Source organism: Zootoca vivipara, chromosome 9 (genome assembly GCF_963506605.1).
Source record: "Zootoca vivipara chromosome 9, rZooViv1.1, whole genome shotgun sequence".
Lineage (NCBI taxonomy): Eukaryota > Metazoa > Chordata > Lepidosauria > Squamata > Lacertidae > Zootoca > Zootoca vivipara.
In genome coordinates this window covers 35,924,599-35,947,467 of record NC_083284.1, presented here as the reverse complement: position 1 = coordinate 35,947,467, position 22,869 = coordinate 35,924,599, and the positions used below count along the sequence as shown (strand labels likewise).

The 22,869-nt window shown below is 41.4% G+C and overlaps 1 protein-coding gene across 12 annotated transcripts in view; it reads right to left on the bottom strand.

Moving 5' to 3' along the window:
* LOC118084331 (copia protein) overlaps nucleotides 1-22,869 on the bottom strand; it is an 86,929-nt gene that overhangs the window by 46,773 nt on the left and 17,287 nt on the right. For 4 of the 12 annotated variants that reach the window (XR_009558133.1, XR_009558131.1, XR_009558135.1 and 1 more), the window contains exons 3-7: nucleotides 21,933-22,041; nucleotides 20,144-20,246; nucleotides 18,542-18,607; nucleotides 15,461-15,610; nucleotides 13,881-14,090 (exon numbers count right to left, since the gene is read on the bottom strand). Coding sequence is in view for 3 of the 12 variants with exons in the window: in XM_035113753.2 (XP_034969644.1) it covers nucleotides 13,971-14,090; nucleotides 15,461-15,610; nucleotides 18,542-18,607; nucleotides 20,144-20,246; nucleotides 21,933-22,006 (513 nt within the window). In the remaining 9 variants the exon portion in view is untranslated. Of the gene's footprint in view, nucleotides 1-573; nucleotides 13,096-13,600; nucleotides 14,091-15,460; nucleotides 15,611-18,541; nucleotides 18,608-20,143; nucleotides 20,247-21,932; nucleotides 22,042-22,869 lie in introns of those variants that run through there. The other 8 variants (XM_035113753.2, XM_060278628.1, XM_060278627.1 and 5 more) reach the window with 6 other exon arrangements.

The window sequence follows — 22,869 nt, the reverse complement described above, 5'->3', positions numbered from 1 at the left end:
AAAGAAGAGGCCAGGCGCTGCAGGGCGCTCCGAGCGCTCGGCGCTTCGGAGCGCTCTGCTCTGCAGCCGCCGGTTTCGGCGGCGGGGCGGCAGGCCTCGGGCAGCTCCTCCCCCCCAAAAAAAGAAGAGGCCAGGCGCTGCAGGGCGCTCCGAGCGCTCGGCGCTTCGGAGCGCTCTGCTCTGCAGCCGCCGGTTCCGGCGGCGGGGCGGCAGGCCTCGGGCAGCTCCCCCCCCCCCGCAAAAGAAGAAGCCAGGTGCTGCAGGGCGCTCCGAGCGCTCGCTGTTTCGGAGCGCTCCGCTCTGCAGCCGCCGGTTCCGGTGGCGGGGCGGCAGGCCTCGGGCAGCCCAAAAAAAAGAAAAGAAAAAAAGAGGCCAGGTGCTGCAGGGCGCTCCATGCGTTCACTGCAGCAACAGCAGCCGGTTCCAGGCCCCTCTGGCTGGCTGGGGCGCTTGGCGGTCTCGCATGGAGGTATGTCTTATTTTCGGGGGGTGTCTTAGATTTCACTAATGATAAAAAATGCTGCCATGGCTTACTTTCTGACTACGTCTTAAAAAAGGGGAAACACGGTAGGTACAGAGGCTGACATCAGGCCATTGGAATGTCTAGCTCAGAACTCCAGAGAGGAGCCTTTTTCTTCCTTGCCTGGACATGCCAGGGATTGAACCTGCAATCTTCCCCATGCCAAGCATGTGCTCTAACACTTAACTATGGCACTCTTTCTCCCTTACATGATGGCATGGTGTGATGTTCCTACAAGACACTGCTTTTGATCACAGGGTGAAATGTAATGGTTTGAACAGCTATGGCCTTAGGCTACATCAAGCAAGAAAAGAGTGAGGGGTTTAGAACAAATCCCTCAGACTCCTGCATTGATTGAGAGTGCTTAAGTAGCATTTCAATCCCGTTTACAAACTTATTCCCCAGGCCTATTTTAATTAAAACCAACTGCAAAAACTTTATCCATTCTGTTTTGTGTTTTTCTTCCTATGGCAGATTTAATCATGGCCACTGGGCTTATTTGATTGATTTTTATAATCAATTCTATTAATTGCTCTGTGAATGTTATCATGTATCAGATCCCCGCAAAGGGATTGCTTCAGTTTAGTTATTATGGATTAATAATCTGATCACTAGTCAAATCTCTTGGTAGCTAGTATTTTTTTGCTAATGTTTCCTTCCCCTGAAATCATCTGCTAACAAAATGTGTTGAGCCAACAAAGAGGAAAATCTCCATAGAACTTTTTGTTTTGAAACAGAAAATAAATTAATAGGAACAAAATAAAAAAAAATCATTCCATTAGCACCTTAGAGACCAACTAAGTTTATTATAGGGTTTGCACTATGAAAACAGAAGTATCAAATGAAATGGCTGGTAAAAGACCAAACAAACAGTATTGTATTGTGAAGAGGGCACTTACTGGCCAATCCTAAATATTTCTACTCAGATGCAAGTCCCATTGAAACAACCATGTACTTGCAGTCTCCAAGTCTAATCACAAGGAGGAAAAAATATCTAGAGATGATTTTCAACAATGCAATCAATGGAGGCTGGTTCATTAGGGCAAGTTGGTGGCTGACCTCAGTCTGCCTTAAGCCCAGGGCTGACCCAATACATTTTGGCACCTGAGGTAAACCACAAAATGGCACCCTGCCTCCCCACTAGGGAAGAAAGGATGGCTGAAGATCTCTATCAGGAACAAGATGAAGGGATCTGCTGTCCCAGGAACAAGATGAACATTGGGATCTGCTGTCCCTGTGGATCCTGTTGCCTGAGGTGGTCATCTCACCTTGCCTCATGGTGAGCCTGTCCTGCCTCAGCCAGCCCCCACCTGCCTGCCTCCTTATTTACAACTACCCAGTGGGTGGCCTTGGTTGTCAGTTTCTTCTTCCTTAGTCTGTGTTGCCCTTGTAGTACACAGTGCAGAGGAGGATGGGGACAAAATTAAATAACTTCCAAGTATCTCTATTTTCCAGGGACAGTCCCGGAATTACGGAAGCCATCCTGGTTTCTGATTTGATCCCAGAATGTCCCTATTTCCCCTGCTGGTGCCACCACCACCAAGCTTTTCATCTGAGGAATGTTGGAGGGTATGAAATTATAATTCACTGGTTTTGCCTGTCAATGGCTCTGTCTCCACAAGCCACCAATAAACTCAATCCATACAGCCTATCAGGTTTCTTGCATGTGGCTTCTCCAACCTGGAGTCATGGCTGGGGCTGATGGGAATTGTTATCCAAAGCATCTGAAGGGCACCAGGTTGGGGAAAATGGAAGCACCTCTCTCCTGCTAAACAGGCAGATGTCCCACTGTAGCCATTGCACCCTCTGCAGAGACAAAACAATCCCATAGAGCCATTTGCAATCACAGATATCTGTTCTGTAGCTCTCTGAAACTCAATCAATGGGCATGAATTATATGCCTGAGTGTTGCTCACAGTTAAAACCCATCAGTTAAAACATCCTTTTCTAGACTGGTATAAATAAGAAGATGCAGCACAGCATTCTTTGTATAGTATAGTCAAATCAATATTAACCTCCATTGATCAAATTGTCAGTGGAGGTTTTTATATGTTAGACGATCTTTACATGCTGGACTCTTTACTTAGATTTCATCAGAGGTCACTTTCAAAAAGTATGTAAGAGCTGGTGGGGGGTCAAAAACAGGTGTCAAACTTAGGAAAAATAATAAGAAAAATAACATAATCAACTGGATTTTTTTGGTTCTTTGAGCGTTTAAAGTAGGGGATTGGATCTGGTCAGAAGGCTAGAGCTTTGTCAGCCACTATTACAGGAGAGCAAGGGTGCAAAAGGGCACCAGAATAAAAAAGCACCAACATTTTCCCCATGAAAGAAGAATCTGGAGTGTACAGAAGTCACATCCACACCATACGTTTAAAGCACACTTATATCATTTTACAGTTCCCAGGATTCTTTTAAAAATTTAGTTAAATAAATCAATAAAGTAGATGCAATATCTTCCTTTTAGGCTGAGATAGGGAAAGCACTCAAATTTAATTGAAGATATGTTTTCACATTGCTTTAGCCTTCACGGTCCTGTACCATGTTCAGCTTTCATGACCCTTTTAAAAGTAAGGTACATCAGGATTAGTTCTCAGCCTGTATCATCCTTCTTTGGATGGGAGCCAGAAGGAACAAGTGTTATGTTAACAATTCTATGTATAGTCAACCAAGGGAGGTGTGATAATAAATCACTACAGGAGCTGCACACTATGAAGTGTTGTGCGGTAGACTCAAAGCGCTACAGCAGTGTGTAGAAAGCAGTATGAAGATAGCATGTTAGGATTTGCCACTGGACAATCCAGCCCCATCTGCACTATACATTTAAAGCAGTATCATACTACTTTAGTAATGGCTTCCCCCAAAGAAGCATGAGAAGTGTAGTTTTTTAAGGTGATGAAAGTTGCTGGAAGACCTCTGTTCTGTTCAGGGAACTTCAGTTCCCATGATGATTTAACAATCAATCCTTCTTCCTAGAGAACTCTGGAAGCTGTAGCTCTGTGATGGGAATAGGGATCTAACAACTTTCAGTACTAGCTGGATAACCAGTACTAAGTGTGTGATGTTTTGGCATTTCAGCACAGATCACTATTAATGGTGACTTACATTTGGTGACCACATCCAGCTTCCAATTTGTGTGCAGCTATGCCTCTGGGAATATTAAACTGAAAATTGTCCAAAAGAGATTACTGCAGAGATTACTTCAGAAGGGAAGTAGTTCAGACACCATTAAAGAAGCTAATAAAATGTTTTATAGCCACCTAATGCTTATGAGATCTCCTTGAGGTTGGAAGGCAACAGATTTGAATAACGAGGAATTGTTTGTAGCAATTTCAATTACTGTACTTTAATTCGTAAATAATAATAATACAAAGAGACTTCCAACGTGAAATAGCTAGATCTTTTCCTCAAGGCCAACATTACTAACTTCAACACAATTTAATTAAAAAGCAGCGCCTCTGGAGATTTTTCTAATGAGAAAATGTCATGGTGCCAATAAAACTATTATAAGATTGATATCCATGCATAAGCCACCAATATCCAATGAAACAATTATTCCCTTGTCCAGCACCATAATATTATCTCTGAAAAACCAAGTTAAATTGAGGCAGCAGTGATTAGGGACACATTTCACTGAACAAGAAAGTGGCAGATAGTATTTGGTTTGTTAGGGTCAGATGAAATAAAAGTATTCTTAAAGAAATTGCTGTAAGCACTGACTTGAAGATTTCAACGAGAAGTCAGAGTATGAAAAGTAGTGGTCAGTTGTTATTATAACTTTGAATTTATCATTTATTTTTACATTGGCAGCAACACAAAAAGGGGGGCACAGAAGGGGTAAAATGCTTCTTTTGGCAAAGGTAGGAGACACCTTGTGGGGGAAGGACCATAGTTCAATTGATAGACTTATGACACTTAGCTCTGCAAATAAGTGGATGTTTTACTCAGAGTTTCCAGATGTTACAGACAACAAAGATGAAACAGATGAAAAAGGCTTTCGAATGACCTTAAAAATCAAGTTACTTGGTTTCCTTACAAAAAGGATCATACAATCTTTGGGTTAGCAAAGATGCAGGCTATGAAATCTCATTTTAGAGATTCGGTTCACTTGCAGGGAGCCATGGCCACATGGCTTCTTGCTTGTTCCAGGAAGAGAAAAAAAGACAAAGGCGGGGATGGGTAGCAAAAGAGACTTTGAGCCTGCCAAGTCACACCCACTCTGGTAGCTTGAGCTTAGGGCTCAGGTTACCTCTTTCATGAATATAAGTGTGAGCCAGTAACTGTATATTAGAACAAACTATTGCCTACAACCCTAGATAGCTGCTTTCTGTCAGTGTAGACCAGGGGTCAGCAAACTTTTTCATCAGGGGGCCGGTCCACTGTCCCTCAGACCTTGTGGGGGGCCGAACTGTATTTTTTGGGGGAAATGAACGAATTCCTATGCTCCACAAATAACCCAGAGATGCATTTGAAATAAAAGCACACATTCTACTCATGTCAAAACACCAGGCAGGCCCCACAAATAACCCAGAGATGCATTTTAAATAAAGGGACACAGTCTACTCATGTAAAAACATGCTGATTCCCAGACCATCCACGGGCCAGATTGAGAAGGCGATTGGGCCAGATCCGGCTCCTGGGCCTTAGTTTGCCTACCCATGGTGTAGTAGACAGACATTTAATAAATAACAATATATGGCTTTTAAACTAGGGGGTATTGTTTTTGTTTGTTACTAGGTTGTGTATTTTTGTGTTTTTCTATTTAAAACCACAGTGTGATCCTTGGAAGGAGGCTGGTATAGAATTACTATTACTAAATACTGAGCTAATTAGACCAATGGTTTGTGCCATTATAAGGCAGCTTCCTGTGTTCCTTTGTTCCACAAGTTATATTTCCAAAAAAAGATAAATCATGGTATATTCATCCTATACATACGAAAAAATTAATACTATTTTTGTGGAGTTAATGTTCAAGTTTGATTTCTAGACTTCCTGTATTTGACAAGTTGGCCTGAATCCTCAAAAGCTTATGTCATAATAAATGTGTTAGCCTTTAAGGTACTTCAGTATTTGGTTAATTTTAGCTAGCTGGTGGATGAGACATTTTCTTGTATGTCTTGCATTTGAGACCTTGACTATTGTTATTCTTGCCCAAACAGACCAGGTTGTAAAACAGATGGGAGCCTGAAAAGAGCCATGAGTAGGAATCATGAAACTGACATTGAGTGAGTAAAATACTTCTTCTTATTGCCATCATTAGATGCTCCTGCAGGAGATAAAAGGATGCAATGTTCATTGTCTGAAGAGGAACTTCTGCAAGCTGAGCCAGATAAGAGCAAACATGCCACATTGTTTCCTGGCTTGAGCAACCGCTGACAAGGAACTCGGTCATGCTTGCTGAAAGCCTAGCCCTAGGAGGAGGATTCTTATTAACAGACACAGCAGCTGTTTCCTCTAGCAAGCTTATAAAATATATTTACAACCCAAGGGGAAGCATTTTTAAAAGTATACAGAACACATGGTGCTTGAGCTCACAGCTGCCTTGGATTCTTGGATTCCAGTAATGGCTTTTGAAAGCAGAACAGAGATATTTGGGTGATGTTGTGGAGAAACTGATGATGAGTCGTCTCACAAGAGATGTTTGTTCATCATCTGGGTCTTGAAGTAGATTGCTCACAAGGTCATTTAATATGGTTACAGCAGACTTTATAATCACAGAATTGTAGAGTTGGAAGGTATCCTTGGGGTCATTTTGTCCAACCTCCTACCATGCAGGAACTTCAACTACTTTAACTCCATTTTGTCCAGGTCGCAGGTGGTGCATCCTCTTGTCCAAGAAAAGATTTCTGATCACATAAAGGTTCTAATTCATAGATCTACCATGTAGTGGTATTATTGCAAACCATCTCCTCACATGCAAATTCTGTGAGCATAAATCACAGGTTCTGGAATTACAATAAATTGTGCAAACAGGGTAAGTATACAGACATTTGCATCTTTTGCCTGTTTCATATTATTTGCAGAATTGTCACATTTCATTGAAGAATCTTTGTTTGTAGAATCTGTGTGTCCCTCGTTTTTATTCTTCAAGTGACTCCAAAGTAAAGACCTAGTACTCATGGGGAAAAACCAGAACTAGAGAAGGCCTTTATGCTCCAGTGACATAGTGAAGAGGTCATAGGAAGTTAGTGGTGAAAAGTCCTGTCTTCTGACTATTGTCCCCTTTATTTTAAGAGTGTTTTAGCTACATGGATTATTTTGCATTCATGAGAACTGGAGTTTTTTAAAACAGGTGGTTAAAAATTCAGAGTTCTTTGGCTTTGACAAGGGGGAGCAATGTAGAATGGGGTATTTCTTCTGCAGTCTTCAAAGCAACCTCATAATAAGACTGCTTGCCTGTACAAGAAAAAGCAGCAGGAAAGTCTAATCACAGATCTTGTACATCATGTCCAGTTTGGCCTTAACTGAACATGCAGCAATTGTAGATGACAAACAATGCTTACAAGCTCAGACAGCACAAGTGACAGATTATGAGGAAATGATTCTGCTTTACCTCATTTGGCCCCATTTTATTTTATTTGCAGAATTTGGCTGCAACCATTGTCCCCACCCCGCCCCAAATCCTGTCTCCATAATTGTTATATTTAATTATGCTGCGCCTTTATCTCTTACCAGATGGCTGGAGTCTCAACAGACCACCTGGTTATAAGCTTTTATAACTGTTCATAAGTTCCACAGGCTTCTGTTCTCACTGAACTGCTGTGCAGTCCTGGAAACAAACATACAAAAATTTAAAACAGAACTGTTTGGGGACTATGTATATGTGTGTGTGTATGTGTATATATATATATATACTCTTCATTGTCACAAAGGGGAAAATTTGAAGCTGTATATACAAATTTAGTTAAAATATTTAATCTCAAAAGTTATACCCTGCCCATCCAGTTTTATATTCTGATTTTCCCCAAGGGAACTAGGAGCTTCAATGATATTGTCCTTTATTTAAAGCTTACAGGCTTTAAGAATAAGATGAATAGAATATTATCATTGCTTTAATCCCTGTTCAATTTTCTATGACTACCCTACGAGACAGCATGAAGAACAATAGGATGGGATATGGCATAATCACCTACAGAAAATTCTATAAAGGAGAATTTAGATGAAATAATTCTGGGCTGTGTATAATGACACTGGGGAAATCAAGGTTTTAGATTAAAGAAAAGAATAATAAAGTTAAGAGGACAGCCTTTGTCCTGCTAAAATCTTCTTTCAATAGAAATGTCTTTTTAAGCAGGCTTTAGGACAATGGATAATTATATATCTAGATTTTAAAAAATGTATACAGTCATGTGACAAAAGCTTTCCATGAGGACATAAACAGTACCTGCTTTGCTAATGTCTCTATTTATTTATCTAGAAATAAATCGATCTTCTTTTCATGAAAATACAAGAAACTTTGACATTGGAGTCACCAACTGCACTGCAGGTGTCCTCATTCAGTATTTCTGACAATTTCCCTAAAATCTGACATTAGTTCAGATGGGGACACACCTTTGCCAGCAATAAGATTTGTTAGCGCAGGAGAGGGGAAAGTTTTCACTCTCATGGGCCACATTCTCTCAGGCCACTGATGGACAGAGCTAGTGCAAAAAGTGGAGAAGACCACCCTCTCTCTTAAACACATTTGTATCATCTACACACATCCATTCATGCATTAATTCATGTACATTCCCACACACATTATCAATCATACCCACCAACACATAAAACCCACGAGTATCCACACATAAAACTCGCACACTTTAGCTTGACAGAAGAATTTTAGCTCCGTATCCCTCACTTAATTGCTGCATTGGGAGTGATCTTCAATGCTTTTTTTTTAAAAAAAAAACAAACAAACATTGAATTTTCCATAAGAATCACCAACGCCATCTTGTGTCACATTGTATATTGCACTTAAAACACACTTAAAACGTTTTATTTGCATTGTATAGCTGAGTCCTGCCTCTCCCATGCAGTAATTAGGCTTGAAATCAGCTGCCTCCAAAATAAAAAATTGGAGCACTGAAGAGTTTTCCTGCCTTATAAAGGTCTCCTGTATAGCTGTTAGGTTTGAGAGCAGCCTTTCATTGGTTCCAATTGGAGAATATTCTGTGCAGGGGGAGGAGACATGGAACAAATGTTGTGTTCCAGATGGTGATGTCCTATTAGTTGAATCATGCCTGTGGAGTGGTGGCTCCCCACTCCTGCTTTAATCTAACCCAGGTTAAAGACTTAGTCCAGTTTATTGCTGTCCTTCAAAATCAATGTGACTTTAAATGCTTAGTGTTGACTGAAGGGTGCCTTAAAAAGCTTGTCTCAAGCAGAGCAATTCCAGAGTCAATTTCAATTTGAATCACTTTAGACTTGGGGCTCATCCATACTGTTGTTCAATGTGAATAGTAAGCTTCATGTATGTACATTCTCCCTTGTCCAGATGACATTCTCTCCCAAATCACAGCCTTCCCACACTCCTCCTCTCCCAATCTCAATTATTTAATGCCCTCTTCTTTTTGGAGTATCTCTGGTATGAGAAAACATCACACATTTGGAGGAGAACACCACATGGACAACATAATAGAAACCTGTCATTTTACTGAGATTCATCAGTAGTCCTGTACTTTCACATAATCTGTCATGTCTCTTAGGAATACCTTTCCAAATGAGGAGTTGCATTGGCAAACCTCAGAAGTGTCTCACTGTGTGCAAGACCGTGATAATGAGAAATGAAAGAAGCAAAATCTAAGGTTATCTACAATGTAATGATAGATCACTGTAATCTGATCATACCAGATTGCTAGATTTACAGAATAAGCTTTCAGTATCATTAAAAGCAATAAAATGACATTTGTGTGTCTTTAACCATCATTTTTGCTGAGGGATTTAGACCACAATCTGAGACAGCTCTTTTATATTCCTGCGGCATCCCCAAAGGCATAAAAGTTTCAGCAAATCTAGAAGAATCTGTGAGATTGCCTTGGAGGTATTTCCATTCTTGTATGTTATCTTACACAACCAGAAGAGATACTTTCCTGAATAATTTGTGTGTGGAGGCAATTACAGTGTCAGCCTGTGTGCATACCATATATTTAAACCACATTACTTCTGCCAAGGGACCCAGGTGGCGCTGTGGGTTAAACCAGAGAGTCTAGGGCTTGCCGATCAGAAGGTCGGTGGTTCGAATCCCTGCAACGGGGTGAGCTCCCATTGCTTGGTCCCAGCTCCTGCCCACCTAGCAGTTCGAAAGCACATCAAAGTGCAAGTAGATAAATAGGGACCGCTCCGGCGGGAAGGTAAACGGCGTTTCCGTGCGCTGCTCTGGTTCGCCAAAAGCAGCTTTGTCATGCTGGCCACATGACCCGGAAGCTGTCTGCGGACAAACGCCGGCTCCCTCGGCCTATAGAGCGAGATGAGCGCTGCAACCCCAGAGTCGGACACGACTGGACCTGATGGTCAGGGACCCCTTTACCTTTACCTTTACTTCTGCCAAAGAATCCTGGGGACTGTTGTTTGTTAAGAGCGCTGACAGAGCCACAATTCCCAGCACCCTTAGCCAACTACGATTCCTAGTATTCTTCATTACTATTAAAGTGATATAAGAGTGCTTTGAATGTATGTTGTGGATCCACCCTCAGTTGCCACACTATGGCCAAAGACTTGTTGCTTCCACATTCAGGTCTAGTATTTGTTCCATAATATTTTGACTGTGAGTCCTGGAAGGCCTTTTTCCACTGGCCTGGGAGAGCAGGGCCCTGGCTAACTCCAGCTACAAAAGCTGAGGCTGCCGAAGAGCGCAGAGACCGTCTTGGCTGTCTCTTAGTGCAGACTCAGATCATCAAGCCTGAACTTTGACAGCCGCTTCAGCAATGAACCACCATTGCTAAGACTGCCAGCAACAGCAGCAGATATGTTCTATGCTTATGGTAGTATTTTATTCTTTTGCTCATTGTTGATTTAATATTTGACTTCCTTTAGGAATCTTTTCTTTTGAAATGTTTAAGGTAATATTTTGGTGTTGTTAATGGTGCTGCTTTGAATGTATACGTTATACATGACTTTCTTCAGTAATACTTTATTCTAGAATGTTTTTATTTGATGTTTTAATGCAGTATTGGTTATAAACTGCTTTTGAGATCCCCCCTCTAAAACGAGAAAGTGGCATAGAAATGAATTGAACAGCCGCCGCTGCCGCAACAACAACGTTTATCTGGTAGTCCCTCCAGATGTTGTGGACTCTAACTCCCATCATCCCTAGCCAACACACTTGGGTACCAGGTTGGCAACGACTTTAATATGGACTGCAGGTTTCTCCCCATTGTTTTTAAAAAGGTGTGTTGGATTACATTATGATTGCTTCTTTCATAGTATTACCTAGTCAAGGCAATCTTCTATGTTTTACATAAGGCTCACTTTCACAGTCTATCCACTGTATCTGCCAATTTCCAACCCTGGATGCCATGCTTAGATGTGGTTATATAAAGGCCATGCTGAGCCTATCAGCCATTTTCATGCCACTGCAAATACTTGATAAACTACTTTTGTAGCTAATCTGCAGTTATGGGTAAAACAAAAACTGAAATAATGGGCTAATGCTGCCAATTTCTTCAAAAGTCCAATACAGTACAAGGAGCACGCAAGGGCACAAGATTCAATCAAGTTTCAATCAAGTATTATTAGTACAAAAAGAAAACAATAAGAGAACCATATACAAATGCTGACACAGAAGCCAAAACCAAATGTCAAGCAGACGTGGTTTGGGTCTAGGTCTTCTCCCCATTGTGATGACATCCAGCCAATCCAAGAAATTAGAAATAGTAAGCTGGTTCTATAGCTAGGAGAGAATGAGCATTATTATCTCTGGACTGCCAAGATGAGATGGGAGAGCACAACAAAATTATAGAACCAGAAAAGGGAAGGTGGAAAAATGTAATTTCCAAAGTAAGTGGGGTTGTAGCCTGGCCCACGGTTCACCTTTATTAAATATATTTACATTCATAATACAAAGGATATTTTTCTTATTAATTGGAAAGATGAAACAGTCTGGGCAAACTACGAATATTTGCAATAGCACCATCAGCAATCTCAAAGGCTGAAAGAAATGTGACTTCTAGTTAATTGTAAGGTTGATATATGCTCTGCTATGCAGCAAATATGGTGCTCAAGGACACTCCTAAGGGCTAAATATAGGAGAAAGAAGATTGAATAACCATCGTCTCTTTAGAAAATTTGCCAAGTCTGCAAGCTGATTATGTTATCAAAAATGAAAAATTGATGGTTAGGTGGCTAACATCTAATAATTTGGCCCCAGGCAGATCTTCGAGGAGCTAAGGTTGTTAAGAGTTCATTTTTGCCCTTCATTCCTACTTCTGAATAACCGGGCTTCTTGTTTAATGGGCAAACAACCACTCTTTCTTCAGTGGCTAAGTTTGCTTAATTGACCATGTTGATAGCTAAGTGCCAATGAGAGACCATTCACAGCTCAACAAGGCTTGTTCCTGCATTTGAGGAGAATATAATGTGACTGGAATCTCTCACTCATCTCCCCATTTACAAGGATATAATATTTTCTCAAACTATTAATCCGGGTGTGACCATAAAAAATGTGAAACTCAGATATTAACTATCCAACAGATGTCCCAGTTGTTTAAAATGCAGGAGAGGCTCTCTATGAAGTCATTTGATTCCTTTTAAATTAATCCTTCTGCTTGATAACCCTCACCCTTGATAACAGTGTCCACCTCCAGAGCAATCACCTTCACATAAAGTTGATATGAAACAGCAAAAAATATTTTTTTTAAAAAATCCACAGAACTAAGAAGACGGGGGGCCCACACAAAATATATCATGGGAGGTATTAAGTACTCATCCCCCTTACACAGGGCTACTTTTCTGCTGTGTAACGTGTATCCATCTAACATCATCTACCCAAGAATGGAGAAACCTTTGACCCTCCAGATGTTTCTGCAGTGCAATGCCTGTCAGTCCCAGCAAACATGGCCAATCACCAAATATGATGGGAGTTGTAGATCAACAACACCTGGAGGGCCAAGGTTCCCTACATATAGGCTAACAATGCACCACAGGCTGTTTTGTGTGCTTCACACTCTCTTCTCCTTCTGCACCATATGGTCCTTTCAAGCTTCCTAGGAAATCTCCTGAGAAATCTCTATGTGGGACAAGAAGCTACAGTTAGAACTGGATATGGAACAACTGGTTGGTTCAAAATTGGGAAAGGAGTACGACAAGGTTGTATATTGTCTCCCTGCTTATTTAACTTATATGCAGAATTCATCATGCGAAAGGCTGGACTAGATGAATCCCAAGCCGGAATTAAGATTGCCGGAAGAAATATCAACAACCTCAGATATGCAGATGACACAACCTTTATGGCAGAAAGCGAGGAGGAATTAAAGAACCTTTTAATGAGGGTGAAAGAGGAGAGTGCAAAATATGGTCTGAAGCTCAACATCAAAAAAAACAAGATCATGGCCACTGGTCCCATCACCTCCTGGCAAATGGAAGGGGAAGAAATGGAGGCAGTGAGAGATTTTACTTTCTTGGGCTCCTTGATCACTGCAGATGGTGACAGCAGCCACGAAATTAAAAGACGCCTGCTTCGTGGGAGAAAAGCAATGACAAACCTAGACAGCATCTTAAAAAGCAGAGACATCACCTTGCCGACAAAGGTCCGTATAGTTAAAGCTATGGTTTTCCCAGTAGTGATGTATGGAAGTGAGAGCTGGACCATAAAGAAGGCTGATCGCCGAAGAATTGACGCTTTTGAATTATGGTGCTGGAGGAGACTCTTGAGAGTCCCATGGACTGCAAGAAGATCAAACCTCTCCATTCTTAAGGAAATCAGCCCTGAGTGCTCACTGGAAGGACAGATCGTGAAGCTGAGGCTCCAATACTTTGGCCACCTCATGAGAAGAGAAGAATCCTTGGAAAAGACCCTGATGTTGGGAAAGATTGAGGGCACTAGGAGAAGGGGACGACAGAGGACGAGATGGTTGGACAGTGTTCTCGAAGCTACCAACATGAGTTTGACCAAACTGCGGGAGGCAGTGCAAGACAGGAGTGCCTGGCGTGCTATGGTTCATGGGGTCACGAAGAGTCGGACACGACTAAACGACTAAACAACAACAACAACAGGAATTTTAAGTTACGATGGCTTGTTGAGGACTCCAGAATCCACATTATAGAAGCCAAATATAAAGAGGCCCAATGTTAGCCCTATTTTGTAAACGGGTAATCTTTTTTAAGGTATCCTGCAGGATTCAATTGCAGGATTCTTGCCAAGTTCGTAATGGTGTTAACTTACCACCACCTGTTCTACGATGACCCTGTTCTATTTTCCTTGTTCTTCAATTCTAGGAGGCAACAAGTTATTCTTTCCTGCTACAGTGAAATCTCATTTGGCATTTAACTCTGTGTAGCACCTTTGTGCAATAGTTTTGAAGCTCTTTAAGAATTCTGTGCCGTTTTTTTCTGCAAATGTTTCACACTGTTGCCACTTGGATGTTTTTGTTTCCTGTAAAAATGAAAGGTTAAAAAAAGTTAGCATCGTTAAAGCAATTCGTTAAAAAAAAACATTGAGAGGAAAGTAAGACACAAGAGAGACATGACAGACAATTTTCTTCCTTATGGCAGGTTGGTTTGGGATTTCTAACTAACATCCTTGTGACCACATTTCAGCATACTATGCCTCCCGCTCTCTAGAATGTCTGCAATTTCTGTTAGCAGGGCTTTGCACATAAACCAATAGCATGTGCATGTAGCCTCATGGAGGATTATGGAGTGCCATTCACACCAATGGAAAAGTCTGCCCTGGTGGGGCCTTCTTTCTCGGTGGAAGCAGTGCCTTTTTCCTGCTTGAGATGTTGAGACAGCAGCAGCAGCAGATCTTCCATGTACAACTGAAGGAGAATGTTCCTTGCTCAGCAGGAATTGTACTTTCCATCCAAGGTGGGATGCTGGAGGGCATGGGCACCGAGAGTGGTGCTGGGCGTACTCCCAACTGCAACCTCCCTCTTTTCCTTCCTTCTCATTTGATGAGGGTGAAACGGAGGCAGAAGCTGACTGAGCTCTGATCCTCAACTGCTATAAATAGGCTAAAAGCCCAGGACCTATTCAACTTGCGTCTCCACACACAGAAGAGAACTAGGGGTTTCACTTTCACAAGCTCCCCATTTCAATTCCTTGTAACATTTCTGCAAAGGGTACATTTCCGCTACATATCTTGAATCCACCTATTCTACACTAAAGGTTTCTAGCGAATTCTCTTCCACAGGAACATTCTAGACTGGGATCCTTGGCCTGGCATGAACGTGGAAATGGCAAAATATTATCAGGATAACTTACAATAGATTTGAGAGGATCTGGATGGAATAATGGATTGCTATCCCAAAGCCACATCCTTGCAAACATAGTCTTGGAAGTAGGCGTTGGGGGGAATTCAATTTAGTTTGCATTGAAAAAACAAACACACCTAATTTTAACTTTTGGAAGCCAAACACAAACCAAAATACAGCCATCGTTTGAATTTTTGCAATGTGGTTCTCCAGCCAAGTTATGCATACAAAATGCATTTATTCAGGTAAAGTGTGTACAAAATGTGCAGATTAGGAGAAATTTGCTCTGTTTTTAAATGCAAATCAATGAGGAAATGTGGAGAAATGAACTTATGCCTAGAAAAGTGAGAAACTGCGAGAAACCAAAATTGTCAAATCTGCCTGCCCCTACTTGGAAGCCTAAAGGAATAAATTGGGGGGAAACTACAGGGCAAGGATTCAACAGTCCATTCCTTTCTCTCCATTTTTTGATCTAAATCTTGAGGGAGAAAAGTCTGTTAGAAATTCCTTTAATGTGGCTACAATGCAACAGACATGCAGTTAAACTCACCTGTTTGTCATATTCCAAAAGGAATTTAACATTTTGGATTATGTTATCTACTTTTTTCCTTAGCGCTGCGTCATTTTCAAATTTCAATTCATACAAAATTACTTCCATCTCAAGCTGAAAGCATTTCACCACCGATAAATTACAGTCACTCTGGAAAGTAGGAAAAATCAATGGGTTTATAATATGAAACTTCATAGGTCTCATTCAGACATGGCCTTTCCCTTGAATTCAGGCTATCCTGCCTGATTCAGAGTATGATCATGGGGGGGGGGGAGAGAAATGACCCCCTCACCCCTTAATAACTATTATTGCACAATAATAGTAATAACTTAATAACTATTATTAATAACTTAATAACTATTATTAATAACTTAATAACTATTATTAATAACTTAATAACTATTATTGCACAAGTTCCTGCCAGACAAATAATTATAATTGTCTCACATATTATGTCTGTAAGCACATGCAGAAGAGTCATTTATAAAATATATTTGTCATTTTATTGCTTGTATCCTTGATTTGGGGAGCTGCTCTGAAAGCCTTTTTTTCTTGAAGAGTGGGGTAAAAATGATTCAAGGAATAAAGAAACAGGCAGAAGAAGAAGAAGAAGAAGAAGAAGAAGAAGAAGAAGAAGAAGAAGAAGAAGAAGAAGAAGAAGAAGAAGAAGAAGAAGAAGAAGAAGAAGAAGAGGGGGAGGAGGAGGGGGAGGAGGAGGAGGAGGAGGAGGAGGAGTTTGGATTTGATATCCCGCTTTATCACTACCCGAAGGAGTCTCAAAGCGGCTAACAATCTCCTTTCCCCTCCTCCCCCACAACAAACACCCTGTGAGGTGGGTGGGGCTGAGAGACTTCAGAGAAGTGTGACTAGCCCAAGGTCACCCAGCAGCTGCATGTGGAGGAGTGGAGACACGAACTCGGTTCCCCAGATTACGAGTCTACCGCTCTTAACCACTACACCACACTGGCAAGCTTGACCATTTTGTTGTTTAGTCGTTTAGTCGTGTCCGACTCTTCGTGACCCCATGGACCATAGCACGCCAGGCACTCCTGTCTTGCACTGCCTCCCGCAGTTTGGTCAAACTCATGTTCGTAGCTTCGAGAACACTGTCCAACCATCTCGTCCTCTGTCGTCCCCTTCTCCTAGTGCCCTCCATCTTTCCCAACATCAGGGTCTTTTCCAAGGATTCTTCTCTTCTCATGAGGTGGCCAAAGTATTGGAGCCTCAGCTTCACGATCTGTCCTTCCAGGGAGCACTCGGGGCTGATTTCCTTCAGAATGGATAGGTTTGATCTTCTTGCAGTCCATGGGACTCTCAAGAGTCTCCTCCAGCACCATAATTCAAAAGCATCAATTCTTCGACGATCAGCCTTCTTTATGGTCCAGCTCTCACTTCCATACATCACTACTGGGAAAACCATAGCTTTAACTATACGGACCTTTGTCGGCAAAGTGATGTCTCTGCTTTTTAAGATGCTGTCTAGGTTTGTCATTGCTTTTCTCCCAAGAAGCAGGCGTCTTTTAATTTCGTGACTGCTGTCACCATCTGCAGTGATCAAGGAGCCCAAGAAAGTAAAATCTCTCACTGCCTCCATTTCTTCCCCTTCTATTTGCCAGGAGGTGATGGGACCAGTGGCCATGATCTTGGTTTTTTTGATGTTGAGCTTCAGACCATATTTTGCGCTCTCCTCTTTCACCCTCATTAAAAGGTTCTTTAATTCCTCCTCGCTTTCTGCCATCAAGGTTGTGTCATCTGCATATCTGAGGTTGTTGATAAGCTTGACCATAGACTTGTATGATTTTAGTGCTTCAAAAGTCCACTGTGAAAGAAAGCTACACTTACAGTAAAACAATAGACACATATATTTTGTGTGACTAGTGTTGAGAGGGCCAAACTAAGACCAGGGAGATTCGGGTGCAAAACCCTCTCCTGAAACACATCTAGGCAACTTTGGCCCAGTGTCTCTCGGCCTACTTCACAGAGTGGTATTCAACAAAGTTTTGCTCAGACTAGGCTCACTGAAATGAATGAACATGATTAAGTTCATTAATTTCAGTAAGTTTACTCTGAGTAAAACTTAGTGGAATGCACCCACAGTGTTTTTCCTTTGGATATAATGGGGAGGGTGGGGAAATAGAGAGAAGCTTGTGGACCCCTCTGAACTTTTGCGGGAAAGAATGGGATAAAAATATAAATAACATTAAGAAAATACAGTATAATTTTGAGGTGGGGAACACTATAGTGAAAAATAAATCCTCAAACCATTAGGATTGCTAAATCTGAATCAGAACTAAAATAATTTCAGGGTAGTTCTTCTGTTGCCAGTCATTTCCAGTAAGTATCAGAAATAATGGTTTCATGTGAAATTGTCCATTGATCATTGATGTTGGCCAGTAAGTTGCCTCATAAGCAGTGGCGGAGGAAGGGGGCAGGGGTGAGCCACCCCAGGTGCCATCTCTGAAGGGAGTGACAAGAAGGCACCCCAAGGGGGGCTTGCCTTGCTGCCCCTGGGCGCAGCGCCGCGAACCGCCACCATAGCCACGTGCAGAGGATCCCCGCCGCCGCTGCAGCCACAAGCGGAGGATCCCACTGCTCTCCGTACGGCATCAAGCAGCACCAGCGGTGCGTGCGCAATGCCACTACATATGGCACATGTGTGTGTACCATATGTAGCAGCACTGCACATGCGCCGCACATAGTGGCACCATGCATGTGCCGCCGGGTGGTTTGCCCCGCCCCCACCCACCCCGCACCGGGTGCCAGTTAGCCTTCCTTCGCCCCTGTTCATAAGAACATAAAAGAAAAGTCATACTGTATCAAGATGTTAAGGGCATTTTGAATCCCAATTCTGTCTTTAGCGAGGCATTGGCTACTTCTTGTCTGGTGTCATCTGCAAAGTTGATGAGAATCCCCTCAATTCCTTCATCCTAGTCATCTATAAATATGAACAATGGGCTCAAGACAGATCCCTGCAGCACCCCACAAGCTGCCTTTCCCCCCAAGACGGCGAGGAACTTGTCTTCTGCAGGTGGTATACAACATATTTATACGAGATCTATTTGGATTACAAAATGTACTCACAAAATCTTTTAAGTCTGCAGTATATAAAGTGGCATCAAAGTCTGCAGTATATGAAGTGGCATTAAACTGAAAAGCAAAAGTAATAGCTTTGTAAGCAACAGTTTCAGAACTGAGTGACGATAAACTGTTAAGATTTCTTCCCATCTAAGTCATTGCTCAAAAGGTAAAATTAGAAATCACTGGAAACCTAAATGCTGAGCTTTTTGGGAAGGTCTTAACATCTGATGGGTGCAATTTGGCAGCCACTAAAATTAACCGTAAATCTGCAATTTCTCAAACGGATGCTGAAGAAAGCTGAAAGTGGGCAGCCTTTCAGCATATCTGCCCTGCAGTGCTAACTGAATCATATCTGAATCATGCTTTTAGGAAAAGAGTTATTTTGTGCTTTATTTCAGATGGTAGACATTTAAAAAATTAAAATAGCTTTAAAGATTCAAATGTCTTCAGAGATAGGACAATTGAAGAAGACAAAGGGGAAATGTTGGAATCAATCATGCAGAAGTGGATTGTCTGAAAAATGTGTTACTGGAAAATTTGCCAAGAATCTTTTTCTGATAACCAAACACTTGCAGTTAAGAGAGGAAGGAAAAAAAACAAATCAATTAATTTTTACAGTCCTTTAATTATCAAAGTGTTTTACATGACCCCATAGGATTAACAATGAATGCAATCCTATGCCTTTTTATTGAGAAATATATTTCACTTTGTTCAGTGGAGCTTACCCTTAGGTAAGTGTCCATAGGATTGCAGCCTTAATATGCTTATACAATTATTTTGGAAAGTATAATACACAGTGCAATAGTACCGTATGTAGATAACATTTCTTTGATTTAGGGTGAGGGAGGAAGCTAAGCTGCAAGATTTGACTTAATGAATGTGTCAAAAGTAGAAGCATTTAAAATACTGAGTTTAGCCATTTGCGCACTGTTCACTATGGACATTTTGTAAAATGTATTGTGGCCTTGTTTGCATACATTTTACTACAATATTTGTGTTTTCCAATGATTTCTTGTCTTTTTTATTCAACTTAATATCTAATCCACACCCTAGTTTTCATAGAATTATTCATATACTTCAAAACTGTGTTAGAATTTTGCGTTTTGAAAATTTTTAAAATAGGTTTTAAAAGTAAGAGTGGTGTCTTGCTCTCTTATGGCCTTTATATGCATGTGTTTAAAAATCATGTTGAAACAAACAAAATGAAATGTCCTCAGGTCTTTTTCCTACTGGCAAATTTTTTTTATTCCCTTCTGTTCATGATCATGGCTTTGATTTCTTTAACCTCCACAGGAGAGGGCAATACATTTAGACTCGTGTTAGCATCCACACATAAACATTTGTCACACAAACAGCACACACAAACCCACACACTTATTTAAATCACCTCTTTCTCAGCCCAGCATGGCAATAGGGTGATTTTTCAATTGCAGCACTTGGCTGTGTCATCAGCTCAGCACTGTGATGGAGTGCGTGATTTTTGCCAGGGGCTGGTGGGCTAACCTGCAGTGGCTTAGTGGGCCAGATTAGGCCCGCAGGTTCACCACTCCCAATTTATATTTCTGTTTTGAATACTGTTACTTTACATCTATTTTGTGAGCTTACCTTAGGAAAGATGAGTTCCAAATCTGTGCTCACTGCTTTCCATATTTGATATTTATGCTCTTTTTTTAGTACACATGAACTTGGTTGAAAGAAAGCAAGGGTGCTGTCATAACAATAAATGCTGAAGTCAGTTATATGATAAATAGGCATATACTATGCACATCATTAGCCCTCCTAAAGTGTTAACCCTCTACTGTTATTGAACACGGGAGCAGAAACACACTAAGTAAAGTAACCCAGCCCCAACCCTCTGAAGAAATAGTGCAACCATCTTTAGTGAGGCAGTCTTCACATGTACAGCAATACACAGAAAGACTTCTACACAAACCAGAACTCTTTATGATCTGCTTCTGAGTCACGTGGAAGCTTTCACTCTACAGCTGTACTTGCAAAGGCTCCAACACTGCATTTGGTCACACTGTCCATGCAAAAGCTTGGGGCAGGGTTACTTGGTATGCCCTGACTCCCATGCGCCTCCACTCCTGTGTTGAATAAGATTGCTATGTTAACACCTGAAGAGGGTTATTGTGACATGGCAACATAAATAGCAAAAGGCACCATTCACAGGAAATATCTGGCTTGACGACTTGATTGTAAAGGTTTTAAAACAGTAAATGCTTGTATTTAAACCTCACTAGTGAACTACAGACTCATTCTGAAACCAATACAGAATGAACTGACGCAGTACAAGGTTCAGAACTTGTGGCAGAAAGGACAAAGAGAGAGAGAGAAATCAAATCCCCCTGCGATGTTTCAAGAGTTACTTTCTTCTTAAGCATTTCACAATAATCTAACATTTAACGTTTAAAGAGTAAGGAAGTGCTAGGAGAAGGTACAGAATTTGTGTACTGTACTGTACATGCACTGACTACTCAAATTATGCTTGAGCCTGGGATCACTTATCTGGTCTATGGAATACAGACTACTTCAAGGACACAGGGCACTTTTGTGAACTGCCTTGTCAGTGTGTGTTTTATTCTAGTTTGCATATATTATCTTAAAGATCCCCTTTTGTTGCTGGGATGTTGCATTTTCCAGTACTAAAACTGCAATATGTTTAACCTCCAGATGGCACATGCAGCATTGCTATAATTCCTACTTGGAATGTGGAGACATTCTAGGAAGGTCTGGGTCCCCTACTGGGTGTATTTTGACTAACAATAAGAGGTATTCATGGTGAGTTCTGGCACCTCTTTTTCTAGAAAAACAGCACTGCCTATAACCACAGCAATGAAAGGACATATGAAGTTGCCTTATACTAATTGGCAACTTCCAATTGGGGGTTTGACTGGATGGCCCTTGTGGTCTCTTTCAACTCTATGATTCTAATTCAAACATTGGTCCGTCTAAGACAGCATGGTCTATGAAAACTGGCAGTGGATCTCCAGTGAACATTCACAGCTCTACCTTGAGATGCCAGGGACTGAGGCTGGAATATTCTACATGAAAAAGCAGCTGTTTTACCACAGAGCTATGAGTATGTTGTTCTGTTCTTTTTCATTGTTTGCTTTATTTCTAAACAAAACACCAGATTGTCTACAGCAGGGCTGCTTCCTTACTCACCCAATGATAAAGGCAATATTTAATTCTATTTTCTCTGAAAAGTAATATTGCATAAAGGCTAAAATGCTGATGGAGTGCTGTTTGACTAGTTGTATGGAAAGTGTCACAGTGTCCCTGCGCCTCACTTCTTCTAACTGGAAATATTGAAACATTAAGCATTTTAAATCTCTCTGGTAACATACGAGTAAATAACAATATCATTATTACTATTTCAAACTATAATTACCAAAGTACGAAGATGGTAACTGCAGGATCATTAATTAAAGAACTCTGGAAATAATTGCTCATAATGACATACATTTGCTACTGAAGGCAAACATTATCAAGTGTGTTTTCTGAAAGACATAATTCAGAAAGAAGAGTGATTAGTACACATATAGGTTGTACAATGTGCCTTGCACATATTTCTCTTAATCATTAGGAAACTCATTTGGTCAAGAGAATAGAATAAAGGCAATTATGATGGTGCTGTCCATTAAGGAGCCTGTGATTCACTTATTGAAAATATGTCTAGAGATAAAATAAAAGGAGGTATATATATTCAATTAATTCATCATTATTGTTCCAACAAAGATATTTTGTATCTTGGGTGAGAAAACATTTTCAGCTCAAGCATCCCTTGTGGCTAATCTTTCAGGGGACACTTGCCAGTGGTGGATGGGGCCAAAACACCTGCCAATAGGTCCACTTGCTACTTCTCTCTCGCACACAAATGCACACAACACCACACAAGGCATGCATACTTGCATACAACCTCCTCGCTATTCACTCTTCCCCTCCACATCTTACTGCTCAGTTCTCAGTCCTGGGAGGGATATAGCTGGTAAACCAGTCAGAGCTGGAAATCAGCATTACCCACCACCACTGGCACCAGGGCTTCCAATGTGTCAGGAGTATGGGCAGGAGTCAGGCTCTGGGGCCTTGCAGAACTGGGGCATGCCTCAGCTTGTGCTGGAGAAGCAAAGCGCGGCCACACAGGTGAAGTCCTCAGCTTGTGTTGGAGAGGCAAGGAGTAGTCACCCAGGTGAGGCCACTTGAGATCTCACTGCAGCTGGTGGCAGGAGCTGGGAGGGATAAAAGCCCAGCATTTCCCTTCAGCTCTTTGCCACAGCAACGCTATCCCTGCCTGGTTGCATCTGGCCTCCTGCTCCTTGGACCCTTGC